The sequence below is a fragment of the Gastrolobium bilobum genome, unplaced genomic scaffold (assembly GCF_033153095.1).
Source record: "Gastrolobium bilobum isolate Gb01-03AN ecotype WA unplaced genomic scaffold, APGP_CSIRO_Gbil_v1 utg29862, whole genome shotgun sequence".
In the NCBI taxonomy this organism is placed as follows: Eukaryota; Viridiplantae; Streptophyta; class Magnoliopsida; order Fabales; family Fabaceae; genus Gastrolobium; species Gastrolobium bilobum.
The window spans coordinates 219585-240690 of NW_026897202.1; the positions used below are offsets into that span (position 1 = coordinate 219585).

The following is a 21106-nucleotide window of genomic DNA, read 5'->3' on the forward strand; positions in this document are numbered from 1 at the left end:
TTTGTGTTTTCAATCCTTTAACCCAATTAGAATCCTAGTGTCCTAGTTATTCCTCTTGAATTAAGCATTACACAAATGAATTAAAAGTCTGCAATCTATGTAAGCCTATGTCTAGATCATACACAAATTATTATTCTACTATTGTCTAGATTAAAACCCCAATATTCCTATTACGAGCTCTAACCCTCAAAACCCTATAATAGAGTGATCAATTCTATAAAGGATGTGAAAAAATTAAAACAGGCAGAATAAAACTAACTAAATTAAATTAATTATAAAAAAAATTTAAAAACTAAAATGGATTCACATTGGATCCGTGATCCCAACTACAAAAGAAAATTAGCCAGACATATCTAACTCTAACAAATCAAAATAGTAAAAAGAATTCATAACAAAGAAAGAAAAGAAAAAGATGAGGAAGAAAGATCAATGGTCTTCAATCTTCAAGTTCTCCGAAATCCTGATCTCTAGCGTGAGTCTCCTCCTCTGAACATTGTTGCCTTTGTCGAATTGCCCTTGTGTTTCCAAGAGATGCCTTTTTATAGAGATAAAACCATATCTTTTAATTTTCCATTTATCTTCGATGGAATCTTCACTAGAATCTCTAATCATATCTTTGATCCAATCCTTCAAATCTTCCCCTTTATATTTAATGGAAAACTTTCCTTAAAAATATTCAATGAAGATTTGATAAGATTTTCAATGTCTATTGTGAACACTAACCCTCATATCCCTATGTGAGTGATCAAGTCATACAAGAATGCATAAAAATAATTCTGAGGAAAAACACAAACAACTTGAGACAATTTATTAAAGAAACAATTTAAACCACAAAAGAATTCATGTTGGATCCATATCCCTAACTACAACGAAAAACTAGCCTGACATAGCTGGCTTAAACAAATTAAAATAATAAAAAGAATTCATAAGATGAAAGAAGAAGAAAAAGTTGAAGCAAAGGTTTTCAATCTTCAATTTCTCTGAAAACCTGATCTCCAGTGTAAGCCTCTAAGAATTCTCTCAATTTCTTGATTTCTCACAACTCCTCAGCCAAAGATGACCAATCAGGGTTTACATCCCTTGTTATAGCTTAATGTCAAATCTATTCAAATCTTGAACAAATCTTGATCAAATCTTTGAGGTAGAATCCTCCTTAAACTGTAATTGAATCTATTTTTAAAATTGATCAAGTGCTTCCTGCGCTTGTAGCATGGTAAAATTAACAAAGGTATCTGAATCCCGTGCTACTAGCGTGGATACCGCGCTTGTAGTGCGGTAACACTATGTATATAGGAATTCTCTCGCGCTACTAGCGCGGATCCCACGCTAGTAGCGTGGCACTTTTGCGTTGTGAACATTTTCTCGCGCAACTAGCGCGGATCGCGCGCTTGTAGCAAGGCAGCTTTGTCTTCAGATGAATTTCTCGCCCTTGTAGCGCGAGTCCCGCGCTTGTAGCGCGGCAGCTCTGCCTTTTGCTTTCTCTTGTGCTTAAAACACGTTCTTTTCTAGTACTTTTTCCTACAAAAACCACAGAAATTCAGTGAGAGAAGAATTGAGCATGGTTTATCAACTTTATAATAAATTTAAGCATTTTTCTTTCAAAGTGGATTAAATCCTTGCTCTTTTTAACTTAGAAAAGTATATATGCTGGAGGCATATCACTCGCTTCAGCGAGCAATGAAAGCGAGATATTAAAATATGCTCGTTGAGCAACTCACTTTAGCGAGCTGATCCAAATATTAAAGGCCCATTTTTATTTCTTTAAAAGACGAGATGAAGGCTATGGCATTCATTCGGAAAACGGCAGAGATTCTGGAACGAAGGCAGAGATTCTGTTTCCATGAACATGCAAGGCTAAATTACTTTATGTAGTTAGGGCGAGATGGAACCAATGGATTCTTGAACGTTGTTTAATTTTGATGTAATTATTATTTATATTTCAATTATGCAATTAATGTGTTTTAAATTCATAGTCGTGTTTATGATTTGATCAATCTTGAATGAGCAATAGAATTTCGCATGTTAATAGGAATATTGTGTGCTTAAATCCGATTGGTTAATTGCTATAATTTGTATGTTCTAAGAATAGTCTTATAAATTCTATGACGCATAATTCTTGACCTTAAAGCTTGCTTTAGAAAAAGATCATAAGGGATTAGAGCCTTGGAATAAAGTAAAGAACTGAAATCACTAAGGGATTAAGGATTCCGTTACATTAGAAAGAATTGTCAATAATTGATTGCAAACTTTAATTGAATGAAAGTTAAACTCGTTAATAAACTATTGGGGAAGTCGAGTCCCTAGCTACGTTCGTCATTCATTAAAGTTAAAACCGTTTTCTTTGCATTATCAATTCTTGAATTTAGTTCTTGATTTTTTAATATTAAAAATTAAAAATAACTTCTTTAAAAATCCTGTTTTACAAATTAACTTAATATTCTCAACAAATTCAATTTAAAGATCGATCCAAATTTAATCGCATAGATAAGTTACTGCTTGGTTAATCAGTCCTCGTGGGAACGACAACCTCGCTCTTTTACACTATATTACTTATACGACCGGTGCACTTGCCGAAGTCGCAACAAGTTTTGGTGCCTTTGCTGGGAGCTGAGTTTAATCAACATTTACCATATCTATAAAATTATAGATTGGATTATTTATTTTATTATTAATTTCCACTGACAAAAAATGTCATTTTATTTTCCTTTTGGTTTATTGTTTTAAATATTTATATCTTTATTAATTTAGTTTGTTATTTTAATTCCTTATTGTGTTTCCTTAGTTTATTTTGTTTACTTTAAATTTTGAATTTTGAATTTAAATTAGTTTAGTGGTTTCCGTTAGTTGGTCCCACTTAGCCTTAGCTTTCTGGTTTATGCATCTGTGAGGCACTGTTAACCCCAATGACTTATAGTACGAACCAGAGTTAAGACAAATAGAAAGAACTAATAGGAAGCATACGGCTACAAAGAAGGTACAAGAAGCATCGAGTTCCAGTCTCACTAAATAACCTGATATGACCGAGAATAATCAAGATCCACCAAATCCGCCAGATTAGCTGATATAGCAATACTTAAACCCTAATTTCTCGCATCCTGTTGCGAGTATCGTAATGCCGAACATTCCGGCCAACAATTTTGAATTCAAAGCTTCCTTCTTGAACTTGATTCAGCATAAACAATTTGAGGAAAGCCAAACTGAAGATCCAAATCAGCACATCTCATATTTCTTGCAGATGTGCAATCTGATAAAGATGAATTGAGTACCTCAAGAAGCCATTCACCTGCAATTATTTCCTTTTTCTTTGAAAGGATGAGCACAAACTTGTTTAGAACTGCAACCTCCAAATAGCATCACTACGTGGAAGGACCTGTAGTAAAGTTTCAAAATAAATTTTTTCCATTTCTAGATTTTCTAAACTTAAGGAATAGATTGACAACTTCAAACAGTTCGAAGGAGAATCTCTGAGCATAGCTTGGGGAAGGTTTAATGAACTCATAAGGAAATGCCCACAGTATGTGATTTCTGTAACACCCAGTTACCAGACCGGTGTGTTATCATCAAATATGATATTAAGCGCAGTTACAATTACAATAGTTATTTGAAATTACGGGAAAACTTTTTCTTTTGAATATCGTTTGAACTTTTAAAATAACTGTATCAGACATTTTACTAATTATGATCATAACTCGAAACTTATTGCGGAATTACGAATACCATAGCTTAATATCGTCCAACTTACATTTAAAGATATTAAGTGGTTCCAAAAAACCAACAAAGCTTAAACTTATTTTATTCATGTTCAGTACAAGTGTCTTCACTCTTTTTCCTGTTACCCTACTAATTCCACACTTCCATTATGATTGTCATATCTTACTATGCTATTATTCCCAATTTTACCAAACTACGTTCGTGCTATTTTCGAGAAGCGCGCTTGAGCACTCAACTGGGCGCTTAATGTAAGAACCTGCACCGTTAATTAAGGAAATTAATCAGTTAATTATGAGTTTAATGAGATAATTCCATAATTGACCCTAATAATTATTATGAGGCTCTAATAATTATAATAAGTGAGTAATAATGCTGAAAGTCTATTTTCTGACGAAAAGTGCAGATACCGGTTCTGCTAGTCGGTATAAATGCATACCGAAAAAGTATCCTGGAAAATTATAATAAATGCATGATAATTCCTAGAATAATATATAGGACTTGTAAAACGAGTTTCAAGTTAAAATAATGAGAACTGGTGCCAGAAACTGATACTGGCTTTGAAAAGCGCGTACCGGAAAGGTGCTGCGAAAAATATAAGAAAAATATGATAATTCTTGTAAAATTGAGTAGGTTAAGAATTCTGAGTTCGAGATTAAAATGCTAAGTGTAGCATTTAAAGTTAATACTGTGTGTTAGTGACTTAACAGCCTATATAAGCCTTGTGGGCACTAAACCCTAGGCCATGTTGTGTCTCCTACGTGAGTTTTGCTGAGTCTTGAAGTCAGCCACCCTTTGCCACCTTCTTCTCCATTTTTGTGAGCCAAGGAGCTTCCTTTCTTCTTAGTTTCTTCATCAAACACTTGAGTGGGTGTCTTGGTTGTGTGTGTGTGAGCTTTGTGAAGGAGGTGAGTGCTTCATTCTGAGTTGTAGATATTGTTGGTGAGGAGTTGAGGGGCTGAGTTGGGGTCCCTTTGGTGAGAGCTCTTGTTCTTGGCTTGTGAAGCTTCAAGAAGCTTCCTTTGTGTAGAAAGGTCCAAGCTTGTGTTAGCATTTTCGTTTTGGGACCAAGTCAGAACCTTTGGAGTTGGTTGTGAGCTCCAAGAGCCTTCCATTTCTGAGTTTGAAGCTTTCGTGAGTTGCCTAACCTTGATCATGAGTTTAAATGATTTAAAGGTGGTGTCTTTGCATGTAAATGGGTTAAGCAAGTAACTAACATGTGTATGAACTTGTAAAGACCTAAAAATGGAGTCTTGAACGCATTTATTTGGTAAAAGTTGGACCTTTGGTCGATATCTTCGTGAAATGCAGAAACTGCATTCTGTCGCGAAATATCCGGATATTGATATCCGGATATGGGGATCTGGATATCCGGATATTGATATCCGGATATTGCCAGTGAGATATCCGGATATTGATATCCGGATAATGTAAGAACCCGCACCGTTAATCAAGGAAGTTAATTAATTAATTATGTGAAATTAGAAAATAATTCCATAATTGACCATAATAATTATTATGAGGCTTTAATAATTATAGTAAGTGATTAAGAATGCTGAAAGTTGCTTTTCGGAAGAAAAGTGCAGATACCGGTTCTGCTAGTCGGTATAAATGCGTACCGAAAAAGTATCCCGGAAAATTATAATAAGTGCATGATAATTACTAGAATAATATGTAAGACTTGTAAAACGAGTTTCAAGTCAAAATAATGAGAACTGCTGCCGGAAACTGGTACTGGCTACGAAAAGCGCCTACTGGAAAGGTGCTCCGAAAATTATAAGAAAAATATGATAATTCTTATAAAATTGAGTAGGTTAAGAATCCTGAGTTTGGGATTAAAATGCTAAGCGTAGCAATTAAAGTTAATATTGTGTGTTAAAGGCTTAAGTGACTATAAATGCAACTTATGCACAGAACCCTAGGCCATATTGGCTTCCTACATGAATGCTCAGCTGCTGAGTGTCTCTTCCTTTGCTGTTCATCCCTTCCTCTTCACCTTGAGAGCCAAGAAGTCATCTTTCTTCTTGGTTTCTTCATCAAACACTTAGTGGAGTGTAGTGTGAGTGGGGAGAGTGCTTTTGTTCTGAGTTTTGTCACTGCCTTGTGAGGTGTGAGGGGTTGAGTTGGTGGTTTTGGTTGTGGGAACCTTGGAGTTGGCTTTTTGAGCTTCAAGGTGTGATCTTTTGGTGCAAGAATCAACCTTTGGTGTGGCATTTTCGTGCACCTTCTTGGTCTGCATTGTTGGAGCTGTTTGGAGAGCTCCATGAGCCTTTGCTTTTCTGTTTTGAACCTTGAGTAAGTGGTTCCACATTTGATCTTCAGTTTAATGGGTTAAAAATTGTGTCTTGGTATGTTTAATGAGTTAAACATGTAACCAACTGTCACATGAACCTAATTGGACCTTAAGATGCATGTTTAAACTTCTGGAAGTGTTAAAAATGGAACCTTGGAAGGATATCTTCGCGAAATGCAGAAACTACATTCTGTCGCGAAATATCCGGATATCTGCTCGTAAAATATCCGGATATTGGATATCCGGATATGGGGATCTGGATATCCGGATATTGATATCCGGATATTGCCAGAGAGATATCCGGATATTGGATATCCGGATATGCCCCCGAGAAATATCCGGATATTCTGGATTTGCGAGGAATAGTAGCGTACTGTTCATCCAGAACTGATCTATGGGTTTGTGGACCCTATTTTGAGGAAGTTGAACTTCTGTAATTAATTAATGTAAGTCAGAATCATATGATTAAGGGCTTATAGCTTGTGTGAAGCCTTAAGACGTAAAACGTAATGGAAAGGCGTTGTCTTAATATTGTATGCTTGCGGTGCATGTTTATTGATATACTATTGGTCTATATCAGATTGTGATTCTGCTGTGTTTGAACTTCGAGTTGTGGACTCTTGGCTTTGGGTGTTAGCTTGCAAGGTAAGCTTTCGTGTCCTCGATTTAGCCATGTTGTGGTTCCACCATGTCCCATGGGGGTATGGTTATATGTATGTTGTGTTACATGCTTTGGATATTTTGAAATGCTTTTGAGCTAATATGTGCAATGGCTTATAATATGTATGTGTTGTTTCCACTTAGTCGGTAAGCCTGAGTGTGTGGCGTCATACAAGATGGTGAGTCCGTGGGTGGGTGCAAGTAGCGTCTTGCATATTGTGTGGGTAATAGACGTATTCCTGCATTTCTCTTATCAGTAGAATAGTATTGACACACATGACATGATTATCTGCTGCATTGCACTATTTTAGAACTGATGATGATAAACTGCTTTTGAACTTATATTGCACATGTAAGTGAGCTTAGGGTGGAAGATCCTTGAGGACCCCTCGTCTTACTGAGATTTCTTGTTTAGAGATCTCACCCCACGTTTGGGGAATGCTTATTTCAGGTTCAGGTAGTATGGTGACTGATGCCTCTGGCGGCAGGAGGCCAGAGCTTAGTTGATGATATTACTGCTTATTTGCTAGCATGACTGGACTGGATGCTGTTTATGTTTTCCGCATTATTATTATGTTGCTGTTGAGTTGAGACTTATGTTGGGCTTTGTTGCCTTATTTGGGTGAGCATGGGAGTTGTTCATGCCACTATGTTGTTAGTACTTTTGAGTCGAATTGTATAAACTGATAGTTGGTCCGGTCTACGTGTTGTAGTTCCGTGACTAGAGACATACATTATGCTATTTAATTAATGAGGTATTTCAGTTAGCTGTTTTATTGCAATCGCATACAGGCGATGTTTTGAAAATGATTAAGTAATCAAGTTGGTAATGATTAATGACATCATAATTGAAAAGAAAAATATATTCCGCAATTTTTAATTAAGCGCAGCTTAATACGATAGTATGATAACATTACCGGATATATACGGGGTGTTACAGGATATGCCCCCGACATAAATCCGGATATTATGGGATTTCGAGGAACAGTAAGGTACTGTTCATACAGAATTGAGTTATGGGTTTGTGGACCCTATTTTGATGGAGTTGAACTTCTGTAAATACTTAACTAAGTCAGAATCAAGGGATTAAGGGCTTATGGCTTTGTGGGAAGCCTTAAGACGTAAAACGTAAAAGGAAAACGTAGTCTTTATGTTTATGCTATGGAGCTATGAATGTTGATATGCTTGTTGGTCCATATCAGATTGTGATTCTGCTGTGTTGGACTTTGAGCTATGGACTCTTGGCTTTGGGTAGTTAGCTTGCAAGGTAAGCTTTCGTGTCCTCAGTTTAGCCATTGTTTAGTTCCACCGTGTCCCATGGGGCAATGGTTATATGCATGTTGTGTTACATGCTTTGATATATTTGGAATGCTGTTGAGCTTTATGTGTAATGGCTTTTAATATGCATGTGTTGTTCCACTTTGACGATTAGCCTGAGTATGTGGCGTCATACAAGACGGTGACACTGTGGGTGGGTGCAAGTGGCGTCTTGCATTAGTGTGGGTAATAGACGTATTCCTGCATTTCTCTGGCTAGTAGAATAGAATTGACACACATGACATGATTATCTGCTGCATTACACTATTTTAGAATTGATGATGATAAACTGCTTTTGAACTTATATTGCACATGTAAGTGAGCTTGGAGTGGAAGATCCTTAAGGACCCCTTGCCTTACTGAGATTTCTTGTTTAGAGATCTCACCCTACGTTTGGGGAATGCTTATTTCAGGTTCGGGTAATTTGGGGGCTGATGTCTCTGGCGGCAGAAGGCCAGAGCTTAGTTGATGATATTGCTGTTATTTATGTTGACATGTTGGATGCTGGTTATATCTGCTGATTTGATGTATTAGCTTACTTTTATTATGTTGCTGTTGTTGAGACGATGTGGGCTTTGTTGCCTTATTTGTGTGAGCATGAGGATTGTCCATGTCGCTGATGTTAGTACTTATAGTTGGAGTTGTATAAACTGCTAGTTGGTCTGGTCTACGTGTGGTAGTTCCGTGACTAGAGACATACTTATGTTATTTTAATTAATGAGGTATTTCAGTCAGCTGTTTATTGCAATGGACATACAGGCGATGTTTTGAAAATGGTTAAGTAATCAAGTTGGTCATGATTAATGACATCATAATTGAAAAGAAAAAAATATTGCGCAATTTTAATTAAGCGCAGCTTAATACGATGATATGATAACATTACCGGATATATACGGGGTGTTACATTTAAGCGCTTGGAGGCAGAGAATTAGGCCCTCTACAGGTCTTCCGCGCGCTTGAGCGCCCACTTAGGCACTTTAGAGCCCAAGGACAGAGAATTTTCCTCTATTTCACGTACACGGCGCGCTGGAGCGCCCTCCACCTGGAGCAGACTTGATTTCTCCTATTTTCACCTATTTTCCTTTTTCCTTTTTTTACTTTTAATCTTTTCTTTCACTTTAAAAAGAAATAAGTTTGCAAACTTTTAAATGAATTCAAAGAAGAAATAAAGTTTTCAAATGAAACTTAATATAAATAAAAAAACGATTTTACGGGCTCTTTGGTAGATAGATAAATTTTAGATTCCCAAGAAACTCACATTGCGAACCTTAGTTACCCACGTTTGGTATAAGGATTATAATTTTTTTATTTTTGGTTAAAAAAAAGGGTTCTAATTTTTTATTTTTTTTTGGAAAAATGAGTTCCTAGGAGTTAAAATTGTGAATAAGAATCCCACGAAATAATATCACCAAGTGGTATTCTTAGATTCCCACTTGGGGTGAAAATTTTACATAACTTATAGGATGTAAATAACTTTGCTTTAATATTTTCATGACTAAAATACCCTCTTTTGTGGAAACCCTTTTGTGGCATATCAGAATTTTTTTTCAAAAATTCATCAAAGGTTAATTTTATAAAATCAGCCCACATTCCCAAGAATCATTAACAATCAACCAAACACAGAATCAGAAAATTTGAGTCAACATTTTTGGGAATATTTTGTTGGGACGAGGTGCTTTAAATTCAGTTCGGAAGCTATTCAAGGTTGGCACGTCAATCTCAAAGCTCGAAACTTTGAGGTCGGCCTAAAGTCACCAAGTCGATTAACATGCAGAAAAACAAAAAAAAAATGCATAAATAAGAGAAACATATATGAAACACAACAAGTTTTAGCGTGAAAAACCTCCCCTAAAGTAGAGGAGTAAAAATCACGGAACACTAGCCCAGAAATTCTTTCACTATATAGAAGAAAGATTACAAAGTTTCAAACATCTCTAGCAACATTAGAGGTGCACTCAAGCATCACCAACAATGGTGGTTAATTACAAGTTCTTCTTCAAAGAAGTCTCACTCAAACTTCTCTACAAAGGGTTTTCTCTCTAAAGCTAGGCTAACCTATTACAAAGGTCTTCGTGTGTTTTTATAAGGTGAGGGGAACCCTCCAGCTTCTTCTAGAATCTCCATCAATGATTAAGTAGGTAGCATTCATTGAGGTGGTTGGACTGACATTGAGCCTTGCAATCATAAACGAGGTGCATGCTCAGCCATTAGCATTAAAGGCAGGAACACACCCCAACATATTTTGTCCTACCAAATAATTTTTTGGTAACATTTCTGAAAAATTTACTTTCTTAGCGTATTCTTGAGAATCATGATTCCCAAGAACTTTTTTTTTCTTATATCAAACGGCTCCTTATGATTTCTCATAACTGCTCCAATAAAATTAATATTCATTTTCTCATATACCATATTAAATATCACTTCGATATAAAAATTGTAATTTTTAGGCGAATATGATATTATTACTTTTATACTTTTAAAAAAAATTATAATTAAATGAAGGAGATACAACCAACAGTAGTGTTGATAGCGAAAATTGTTGAGTCAGGAATTTTATCACACATATCAAGAATTAATAAATTTATAATTAGCAAATTTTATGGTTTTGATAAAGTATACTTGGGAAATTTCTTATGAGAAGACCTAACAACTTACAGTCTTTCCACTAGTGTCATTTTCCTTTCGGTGTGATACACCAGTGTAATTTTCTGGCTTACAAAATGGGTTGGAAGACTTAGAATAAAACAATACAGAGATAGTTCTTCCTGTGGATGGAACATTACCTCGAAAATTGAGTGCATAACAACTTCATGCCTTTGCAGTAGTTTCATTTTCATTTCTGATGTTATTGATTTTCGCTTTATTTTCTACATTATAAAACAAGTTAGAAAAATGAGAAGAAAATAAGCATGGATGTCAGTATAAAACGGTACATATTCTTTTTTGGTTTTGGAGTTATTATGGTTTGATTTAAAGTATATTTACGTAGAAAATTTCTTCGTAGAACTAATTAACAACTTAAGAGTCTTGGCACTACTTGCCATCCCTGTATAATTTTTCTTCTTGACGTGATTGACCTGCTGTGTAATTTTCTACAGTACAAAATGGGTTGGAAGACTTGGAATAAAACAATGGTCCAGATCTTTTGCAGCAAACAGCCATCAATGCATTAAGGTCGATGTGAATAATCACATATCAAATTGTAAAACAGAAATTATACAGTGAAAAAAGGAGATATAATATTTATCCTAATTTTTTTTTTTGGTAGTCATATTTATCCTAATTTAACTAATGTGGATTATATCCTGCGAACAAGAATAATTATTTAAATGCGAAGTATGTGTAATACTCAACATTTTCCGTGAAGTGACACTTTTGGTATGGATATAAATTTCAAAAATCAAATTCTCTTATTGATAAATTCAACATTAATTTTTCAAAATTAAAAAAATTGTAATTATAATTACATCCACTAAATGATAGTTATTTTAAAATAAATTGTGCAAAGTCAGATAATTTCATTGTTATTTAATTGGCTTTGTAAACCAAAATAAATAAGATTAAATAAAATTATTCGTAGATTTTCGGCTTACTCAAAATATTTAGAGTCTTAAATTTTATTTTACCATATTAGTTAATTATATTTAAATTATTTTTTGGGTGCTTAATTAGTTTTGATTAATTATTGTTTTTACCTCATTAATTCTAATACGGTACTTCGAATATGAAGATCTAAGCTCATATGGTTTGGCATCAACCCAAAGAAGCGGTTGAAAATTTTACAAACTATGTTAGTATGACATTTAAACTAATTAAAAACCATACAACTTTAAAAAAAAAAAAAACCATACAACTGAATGATATACTTAGTTTAATATATGTAGTTTTGGCAAAAATCATTAGTTTAATATACGTAATTAATATATATATTTTACCATAAATAACTTTTATACGTGTGAAGATTTTCTGGTAAATGTAACAGTAAAATAATAAAAAATTATTAAAAGCTTCTTTGAATTAAAGTTTTTATAAGTGATTTATTATAATATATCCTTTTCAATCTTAATATAACTAATGATTTAAATCTTTTTTAAATATTGTTATACATAAAGTAAAATACAGAATTACTTCATAGAAAAAACTTGTTTGATATATATCTACTGTGAGCAAGGAAGATTTCGAAAATGGATATTAAAAATTAAAAAATTGTAAGAAAAAAGATTACCTATTAATTTCCAAGGAATAAAATATTTTACTGTACAGCCGAATAGAATATATAGCCCTTAGTAAGGCTGGATAGTTCTGGATGCGTTTATTTTGTATTTTTATATAATTCCCTTTATATTTTCTTTGTATATTATTATTGAATTAATATTTTGGGAGAATTAATTGTGTAATATATAGTATCACAACCTGTGATGAAGTGTTTTTTGTTTTTTTTTTAATAAAGAAGGGGAAGCATAACAGAACAAAACTAAGAAACTACAATTAAAGAAAACTTATTTGACATGCTGCAGAAGATCCGCAAGGTGTGACATGACAGGGGCTATAAAAAGCATTAAAGTTGCTAAGTCCATTATGAGAACGAGAAGCAAGCCAATGAACACAAATGTTGTACTCTCTTTTTTTGTACGAGAATATTTCACAATCCAGTCCTCTAAAAATCATCTTTTACATATCCCATTTATCAAATAAAGAAATTGAATTTGAGCACAAAGTAAATAGATGAAAAAAGTCTTTTAAACTCTTAAAAGAATTGACTACTCGAACTAAATTGTTAATAAAATATATTAACTGAAAAAAAAATTTAAAAAAAAAAGACAAATCAAAAAATCAAACATGACTTTCGAAATACCAATTTGTCTCACTTTACGATCAGTCATATTCTACCAAATCAAGATTTCCTCCAAGTGCAAGTTGGTCAATTGGTGGGACTAGGAAAAGTGAGAACTGACAAGTATGTATGAACCAGAAAATCCTGCTTTTGTTGTGCCATCCGTAGGATTCTTCATTTGTTTCTCTTATATATACTGTTGTCGAGCTTTGAATCTCTTATACATATCAACAAAATCATCATGAATAGTTACTTTCTCAAAATGTTTCATGCATTGCTCCTGCTGCTTTTATTGCATACGTCAAGTTCTACTCTCGGATTCAACTTGCCACATAAAAGTGCACAAGTAAAGTGCATTGAGAGGGAAAGACAAGCTCTCCTCAACTTCATGCAAGGCCTCCATGATATCTATGGCATGTTGTCTACATGGAGGGGGAAAGATTGTTGCAGATGGAGAGGTATTGAATGCAACAATGAAACAGGTCATGTGCAAATACTTGATCTTCGTGCCAACAATTCGCAATATTTGTTGCGCGTAATCAATATCACTTCATTGATTGACTTGCAATATTTGGAATATTTGGACCTCAGCTCTAATGATTTTCTTCGCAGTGACATCCCAGAATTCATGGGATCCTTAATCAAGTTAAGATATCTCAACCTCTCTAATTCTCAATTTCGAGGGAGGATTCCTTATCAACTTGGAAATCTCTCACAACTGCAATATCTTGATCTTGGAGGTAATTTTTATCTTTCTGGAGTAATACCTTGGCAGATTGGGAATCTCAGACAACTACGTTATCTTGATCTTGGAGGAAATGCACTTTCTGGAGCTATCCCTTATCAAATTGGGAATCTCTCAGAACTTCATTATCTTGATCTTGGAGAAAATTCACTTGTTGGAGCAATCCCTTTTCAAATTGGGAATCTTCCTATGTTGAATACTCTTAGGCTTGGTGGAGATTTTGATGTCGAAACTAAGGGTGCAGAGTGGTTGTCTAATCTCCATTCCTTAACAAATCTTGAGTTGAGTTCATCACATAAACTTGGGTACTGGCTTCAAACCATCAGTAAGCTTATTCCAAACTTAAGAGAGTTAAGGCTAATTGCTTGTAGTCTTTTAGATAATGATATTCGATCTCTGTTTCATTCTCATTCCAACTTTTCCACTTCTCTTACCATCATTGATCTCTCCGATAATATGCTGACATCATCAACATTTCAATTGTTGTCAAACATTAGCCTTAATCTTGAGGAGCTTTATCTTTCTTATAATAGTTTTTCCTCATTTCCTCTCTATCCAAACTTCCCTTCTCTCGTGAAACTTGACCTCTCTTTTAATAATCTGACATCATCAATGCTTCAAGATAATTTCAACTTCAGCTCCAAACTTCAAAAGCTTTATCTACAAAACTGTAGTCTTTGGGATAGAAGCTTTCTTGTACCATCTGCCTTTAATATGAACTTTTCATCTTCTCTTGTCTCCCTTGATCTTTCTTATAACTTGCTGACTTCATCTGCTATATTCCATTGGCTTTTTAACTTCACCACCAATCTTCGTAGCCTTTACCTATTTGGGAACTTGTTAGAAGGTCCCATTCCAGAAGAATTTGGGAAAGCAATGAACTCTCTTGAATATCTTGATCTGTCCTTTAACAAACTGCAAGGAGAGATTCCAACTTCCTTTGGGAATATGTGCAGCTTACAGATATTATACCTCTCAAATAACACCTTAAGTGGGGATCTTTCCAGCTTCATACAGAATTCTTCATGTTGCATCTTACGCATATTGGATTTATCTTATAACAGAATTACTGGCATGATCCCTAAAAGCATTGGATTGCTATCAGAGTTGGAAGATTTGTCTATGAGGGGGAATTCTTTGGAGGGTGACGTCACTGAATCTCATCTCTCTAATTTTTCCAAATTAACGGAGTTGGACTTATCATACAACTCATTGTCTCTCAAATTTGAGTCTAGCTGGGTTCCTCCTTTCAAATTAAGAGACTTGTATCTTGCATCTTGCAAGTTGGGTCCGAGTTTTCCTGGTTGGCTCCAAACTCAGAGCTCCATAGACTATCTGGATATTTCTGATGCTGGGATTAATGACACTGTACCAGAATGGCTTTGGGTCAAGTCAGACTACATTCAATGGATGAATATGTCTCATAATAATCTCGTAGGTGCAATTCCCAATTTACCATTAAAACTTCCTATCAAACCGTCTATATCTCTGAATTCAAACCAATTTGGGGGTGCAGTTCCATCTTTTCTGCTACAAGCTTCAGAACTTACGCTTTCCCAAAATAAGTTTTCAGATTTATTTTCATTCTTGTGTGACAAAAGCGGCGCAACTGCAAACTTGGCCACTTTAGATTTATCAAACAATCAAATAAAAGGACAGTTGCCAGATTGTTGGAAATCTGTAAACTCATTATTGTTTCTTGATTTAAGGAATAATAAATTGTCAGGGAGGATTCCACCGTCCATGGGCACACTTGTTAAATTGGAAGCTTTGGTTTTACGAAACAATAGTTTAATGGGTGAACTACCTTCCACTTTGAAGAATTGCAGTAATTTAATTATGTTGGATGTGGGTGAAAATTTGTTGACCGGTCCAATACCATCATGGATAGGAGAAAATATGCAGCAATTGATCATCTTGAGCATGCGAGGTAATGGCTTCTCTGGAAATCTTCCTATTCATCTTTGTTATTTAAGGCATATTCAACTGTTGGATCTTTCAAGGAATAACTTATCAGAAGGAATTCCAACTTGTATAAAGAATTTTACTGCAATGTTTCAAGAAAGCATCAACTCAAGTGATACTCAAAGTCATAGATATGGGTACAATAGTACTTATGTTGATATTTATGGTGCTTTCGATTTTCTTGCTTATGAGTTTAACATAACGATCATGTGGAAAGGTGTGGAACGTGGGTTCAAGGATCCAGAGGTGAGTCTTAAGAGCATTGATCTCTCAAGTAATAATTTAAATGGTGAAATACCAAAAGAGGTTGGATATTTGCTTGGCTTAGTTTCTTTGAATTTATCAAGAAACAATCTGAGTGGAGAAATCCCTCCAGAGATTGGGAATTTAAGTTTTTTGGAATTTCTTGACTTATCAAGAAATCATTTTTCTGGAAAAATTCCATCTACTCTTTCCAAAATTGATCGTCTTGCTGAGTTAGACTTATCAAACAACTCTCTCTCTGGAAGAATCCCTTTTGGAAGACAGTTGCAGACTTTTGATGCCTCAAGTTTTGAAGGAAATTTGGATTTGTGTGGTGAACAACTTAACAAAACCTGTCCGGAAGATGAGCCAAAGGGAAAGCCTCAAGGATCAGCGGTTCATGATAAAAATGACAATTCAACTTTCTACGAAGCATTATACATGAGCATGGGGCTAGGATTCTTCACCGGTTTTTGGGGCTTATTAGGGCCAATACTACTTTGGCGACCTTGGAGAATTGCTTACGTGAGGTTCTTGAACAGATTGACCGACTATGTATATGTAATGATCGCAGTCAATATGGCAAGATGCCACAGGTGGCTCATGGACTAGCAGGTACATAATTTTCATAACTTCTTTCTTTTAAGGTCTTGATTTTTTTTTCTCTGTTATAGTTACATAAATTAATAATTTCTACTTAATTATATGCAAAGGAAGAATTTGTCTTAAAAAAAATGCTCAAATGACTTGAATCTAATTGTTAGAATTTTCTTATTTAATTCTTCGTCATAGCCAATCCTAATTTCTACAGGTATTGCTTTAAGTGGTATATATTACTTACTTGCATCTCTCTCTCTCTCTCGGTCACACACATATTGGCTTTTACCAATTTTTGCATCATGTTAAGAAATTTAAGCTATGTTTAACGGTACTATTTGAGTTTCACGCCTCTAGTACTGGCAATTACTTCTCCGAGAAATGATTATTTTCTGTTTGTAAAATAAAATAAAATAAATAGTTTGTGTATTTATGTTAGAGAAGTTGTCTTGTTTTCTTTTTAGCTGCTCCTCTGAGCCTCTTAAAATGTGCCTATAGTTATATACTATTTAATTCTCCAATGATTAACTACATTTTCCGTTTGATTTAGTTTATCGCTAAAATTGGTCTTCCGACTTTTTTCTCTATCACCGTTAATATCTGTACTCTGAATCTGAACTGTACCCTAAAATATGCAGTTTATTGCAGATCAGCTACACTCTAGGATGAAAGCGTAACGGATTGCTGGAAGTATAAGATATGCAGTATTGAAGTTTAGAATATAAGATGTTGCAGATCATTAAGTGTTTCAATAAACATTTTGATATGATAGTGTTTTTATTATGTATAATCTATTTGTAATGTTATGTTATGTTGTTTTATTTGGACACGTTCATGAGATACCCAATTACAATTTCTGAATACATACTTCACTGTCGCAAAAGAGAAACCAGCAAGGAGGCGGATCTCAAGTTGTTTAAAATTTTCTTTTACCATAGGGAGTGTTAAAGAACTATTACTTTTTAAGCAACTCGTCCATAATAATATTGAATAGAACTCTCGTTGTGCATACTATAAATTTAATTATATGCCTCTTAATAATTTCGTAATGTATTGAGTTGCTCTCTATCAACTAATCTTTTTTTTCCCTCGCCCTCTCAATCCTTTACTAAAAGTAAATGAAGTTTTGTTTAATTTATGTTTCACAGTCTTAAATTTTTTTACTTTGATGATATACAATTTTATATAACTAAAATTGTAGTAGGAAATTTTTAGTAGGTTGAAAAAAATTTAGTAGTAGGTTGATAAATTTTTAAATATGCAAAATAAAATAAAATAGTTTTATTCGTCACAAAACAATTTCTACAAAGTTGTTTAGGTATGCATGGCAAGAAATTCGTATTTCGCCATAGAAAAAAGTAAATCGTACTGAATTACAATGCTTGTTTTTACACATTTTTCTTAGTTTTTGTCATGGAAATTAACTTGTGCTAAATAACCCTGCTCAAAAATTTTATATATATATATATAGGAAAAAATGTGTGTCATTTGAAGAGAGAGAAAGAGATAGATAAAGGAGGAGAGAGTTGACAAAAAAAAAAATAAAAATTTTGTCATAGAAATTTCTACAAAGTTGTTTGTTGCGCATGATTGCCATTTATTTCATATCACTGTAGTGGCTATTTAATTGTATCTATTTTTCGAAAATGGAATGACTACTGTATAATATTTGTCGTGATGTTTCCCATGTTGTGTGGGTCTTTGAAATGTTGTTGATGTTGGTCACGTTAACGACAAAAAGATGAAGATATTTTAGTCTAAATCTATTTTTTCTTCTTCCCTATTTACCGAGACCACCACAAATACTACCTTACAATTGTCTTTCTAAACAGTGATTTTTTTATTGCAATTTTCAAACGCTATGCAAATGTGATGCTGGATAAATATTGTAATTCTATCTACCAAACATAATTTACACCATTTCCCAACATTAAATACATAGAAAAATATTTGGAAACCTTGAACCAAACACCGCTCGAAATGTCAAAGGTTGCTATCACCTGCTGTATTCTCTTTGAAAAAAGTATAATGTCAGCGAAACTTCACAGTGATAAGGTGGAGTGAGTTTAGAACCACAAATTCTCTTCGGCATTGGAGAACCACTAAACCTGTTAATAATTCTTTGCAAAGAATAAAAGATAAAAAATTTCGATTTGAATTTCTCATCAGTGTCAGGGAAAACTAGTTTGTGTTCTGTTTTTCCATTTTGAAATTCCAAGTGATTAACAAGAAAAAATGGCTGAAACAAAGTTGAGCATGAAAGACAAAAGATGGTCACTCCATGGGATGACAGCACTAGTGACAGGAGGAACCCGAGGCATAGGGTTTGTTCTTTAATCTCAATCTCTTCTCTTATTTGTACATGATATCTTTGCTTTTACAATATTCTTCTGTTAATTCCTCTCTTTTTTATTTTATTTTTTACATTTTGAATATTAGGCATGCAATTGTAGAAGAGTTAGCAGAATTTGGGGCAGCTGTGCATATATGTTCACGTAATCAAGAAGACATTAATAAATGTTTGGAAGAGTGGAAAAGCAAGGGACTTAATGTGACAGGGTCAGTATGCGATTTACTATCTCATGACCAACGCAAAGGACTAATGGAAACTGTTACCACCATCTTTCACGGAAAGCTGAACATTCTAGTAAGATTCAATCATTAAATTTTTTATTTTTTATTGTTTCTCCTTTCGTGTAAAGACAAGTGAAGAAATATTTTTTGAAATACAAGTCTAAGTGGAGGCAATCTATAAATGAAAGACCTTTGCGATGCATTTCAATTCTAGATACAAGTTTAAGCGCAACCTTCATAGGCAACTACATAATCCTCTAAATGCATTAATTTGGAGGAATTGAATCTGTTAATTAATGCACTTGAGAGGCACAAGAATTCCTATGTCATCATGCTAGCTTTTCTTCAGTTAACTCTAGTCTCCATATTATTCGACGGAATTAGTTGAGTAAAGATGAATCGATGTAGAAATTAAAAGAAGAAAAAGTAAAATTATACGATTCCTCATTTTCTGATTAGTTTTGTATTCTTATATGGGGAAAGTATTTCTTATGTGAGTGCAGAAGAGAAAAAGTGCAGCAACACAGGATACGCGTCCGAATCGTGATTTTTTTTTTTTTTTTTTATAGAATCCGCACGTGTATCCTAATGTTAAAAATTTGCTGCAACTTTTCTCATCAGCAGTCACGTGAGAAGCGACGGACCCTTCTTATATTTGAGTTGATTTCATAAGCGGTTCTCTCTTAGGTAAACAATGCTGCTACAGCAATAACGAAGAAAATAATAGATTTTACTGCTGAAGACATATCCACAATAATGGGTACAAATTTTGAGTCTTCCTATCATTTGTGTCAACTTGCATATCCACTTCTAAAAGCATCTGGATACGGCAACATAGTATTGGTGTCATCCATTGCGGGTCTCAAAGCTATACCCCTTTTGTCTGTTTACGCAGCTTCTAAAGGTAATTAAGTTTCTTTTTTATTCATATTATATATCCCAACAGTATGATTCTAACTTGATAAAATTTGAGTGAAATAAATAACTCACAAAATAATCTATTTGAATAATATAATTTTATTCAGGAGCTATGAACCAATTAACCAAGAACTTAGCATTGGAATGGGCAAAAGATAATATTCGTGCAAACGTTGTAGCTCCTGGACCCGTTATGACTTCACTTTTGGAGTCTGTCGCGGTATGCATTTGTTCATTTAATTAAGTTTATCCATGAGTAGCATATTTATTTGGGGAAGGATATTTTTACAAAAATTTTTTGAAATTTTTTACAAATTACACTGTGTTATCCCGGGAGAACATAGTGTAACCAGTCTTCTTCCAGGAGAACATAGTGTAGTTTGTAAACAAAAAAGTTTGTAAATATAACCTGTCCTTATTTATTTACCTAATATTTTTATTATGTCATGTAACTGCTAATAATATTCATAGTAACTGCTTTTCTTACAGAAATCTTCTGGTGGGAATGAGTCTGTGGAAGATATAGTGTCTCAAACACTTGCTGGTCGCATGGCAGAGCCTAAAGAGATATCAGCATTAGTTGTTTTTCTATGCCTTCCTGCTGCATCATACATCACTGGACAAGTTATAGCTGTAGATGGGGGTTACACAACTTAGATTGCTATTAATGATTTGGCGACCAAGAATATGACCTTGTTTGTTGAATAAACTCTGCTGTTCTTTCTCTACTGTTTGTGTTTCCTACGAATATTGCTTGTATGGTTGGCTGCGCCACCGTTGTAATTTATGTCTTGTTCTTGAGCATTGCCTCGTGTCTTCTACAGTTTAGTAACTATGCAGAACTTATTGTTAATTGTCGTTTCCCGAATGTTATTTTGCTGTTAATAAAAACACTATTTTTATTTACCATTTGTTGTAATCTGTTTAATGGAGCGCCATATTGAAAACATCAATATAGTACTGTTGATTTTCAGCAATTTTTGATTACTCAAGTTATTTAAAAATTTCTTTTCCTGGCACATACAAGAATTGCTAGAAATATTATTTTTCAAATAACTCTTCCACAATAATTTTGAATAAAACTCTCTGTGTTGTGCATCGTTTAGATTTCCACATCTCTTAATAATTTCGTACTGTATTAGTTGGTCTTTATCAATGGTGAAATCATGGCAATTATACAAGTGGTATAAGTAATAAAATGATAAGTAGAGTCATTGTTTCCACGAGGATTAATATATGAAGCATTAAGTTC

General features: G+C 34.1%; 2 protein-coding genes across 11 annotated transcripts; both read left to right on the forward strand.

Moving 5' to 3' along the window:
• The first annotated feature begins 13053 nt into the window (after positions 1–13053).
• On the forward strand, positions 13054–17133 carry LOC133304877 (receptor-like protein EIX2). 3 transcript variants are annotated; one of them, XM_061504953.1, is made up of 4 exons: positions 13054–14555; positions 14634–15499; positions 15704–16380; positions 17001–17133. In XM_061504953.1, the coding sequence occupies exons 1-3, from the start codon at positions 13054–13056 to the stop codon at positions 16375–16377; spliced, it is 3042 nt and encodes a 1013-aa protein (XP_061360937.1). In that variant the 3' UTR covers positions 16378–16380; positions 17001–17133. The 3 variants fall into 3 exon arrangements, with proteins under 3 accessions (XP_061360937.1, XP_061360935.1, XP_061360936.1); XM_061504951.1 differs by having other exon boundaries at positions 13060–16380; XM_061504952.1 differs by having other exon boundaries at positions 13060–16380; positions 17011–17095.
• A 1252-nt stretch (positions 17134–18385) lies between these two features.
• On the forward strand, positions 18386–20763 carry LOC133304867 (tropinone reductase homolog). 8 transcript variants are annotated; one of them, XM_061504942.1, is made up of 6 exons: positions 18388–18686; positions 18802–19009; positions 19624–19645; positions 19793–19840; positions 19962–20074; positions 20344–20763. In XM_061504942.1, exons 1-6 carry the CDS (start codon positions 18598–18600, stop codon positions 20509–20511), a joined length of 648 nt encoding a protein of 215 aa, XP_061360926.1. In that variant the 5' UTR covers positions 18388–18597; the 3' UTR covers positions 20512–20763. The 8 variants fall into 8 exon arrangements, with proteins under 8 accessions (XP_061360925.1, XP_061360926.1, XP_061360924.1 ...); XM_061504940.1 differs by adding an exon at positions 20234–20248 and having other exon boundaries at positions 18394–18686; positions 19624–19840; positions 19962–20068; positions 20365–20763; XM_061504941.1 differs by lacking the exon at positions 19624–19645 and having other exon boundaries at positions 18386–18686; positions 18802–19008; positions 19752–19840.
• The last annotated feature ends 343 nt before the right edge of the window (positions 20764–21106 follow it).

Excerpts from the sequence above, each read along its gene's own strand:
- LOC133304877 (XM_061504951.1), top strand. The coding sequence starts at position 13,075 with ATGTTTCATGCATTGCTCCTGCTGCTTTTATTGCATACGTCAAGTTCT.
- LOC133304867 (XM_061504936.1), top strand. The coding sequence starts at position 18,598 with ATGGCTGAAACAAAGTTGAGCATGAAAGACAAAAGATGGTCACTCCAT. Across the intron at positions 19,010-19,623 it reads ACGGAAAGCTGAACATTCTA|GTAAACAATGCTGCTACAGC; the intron begins GTAAGATTCAAT and ends GTTCTCTCTTAG. Across the intron at positions 20,075-20,343 it reads CACTTTTGGAGTCTGTCGCG|AAATCTTCTGGTGGGAATGA; the intron begins GTATGCATTTGT and ends CTTTTCTTACAG.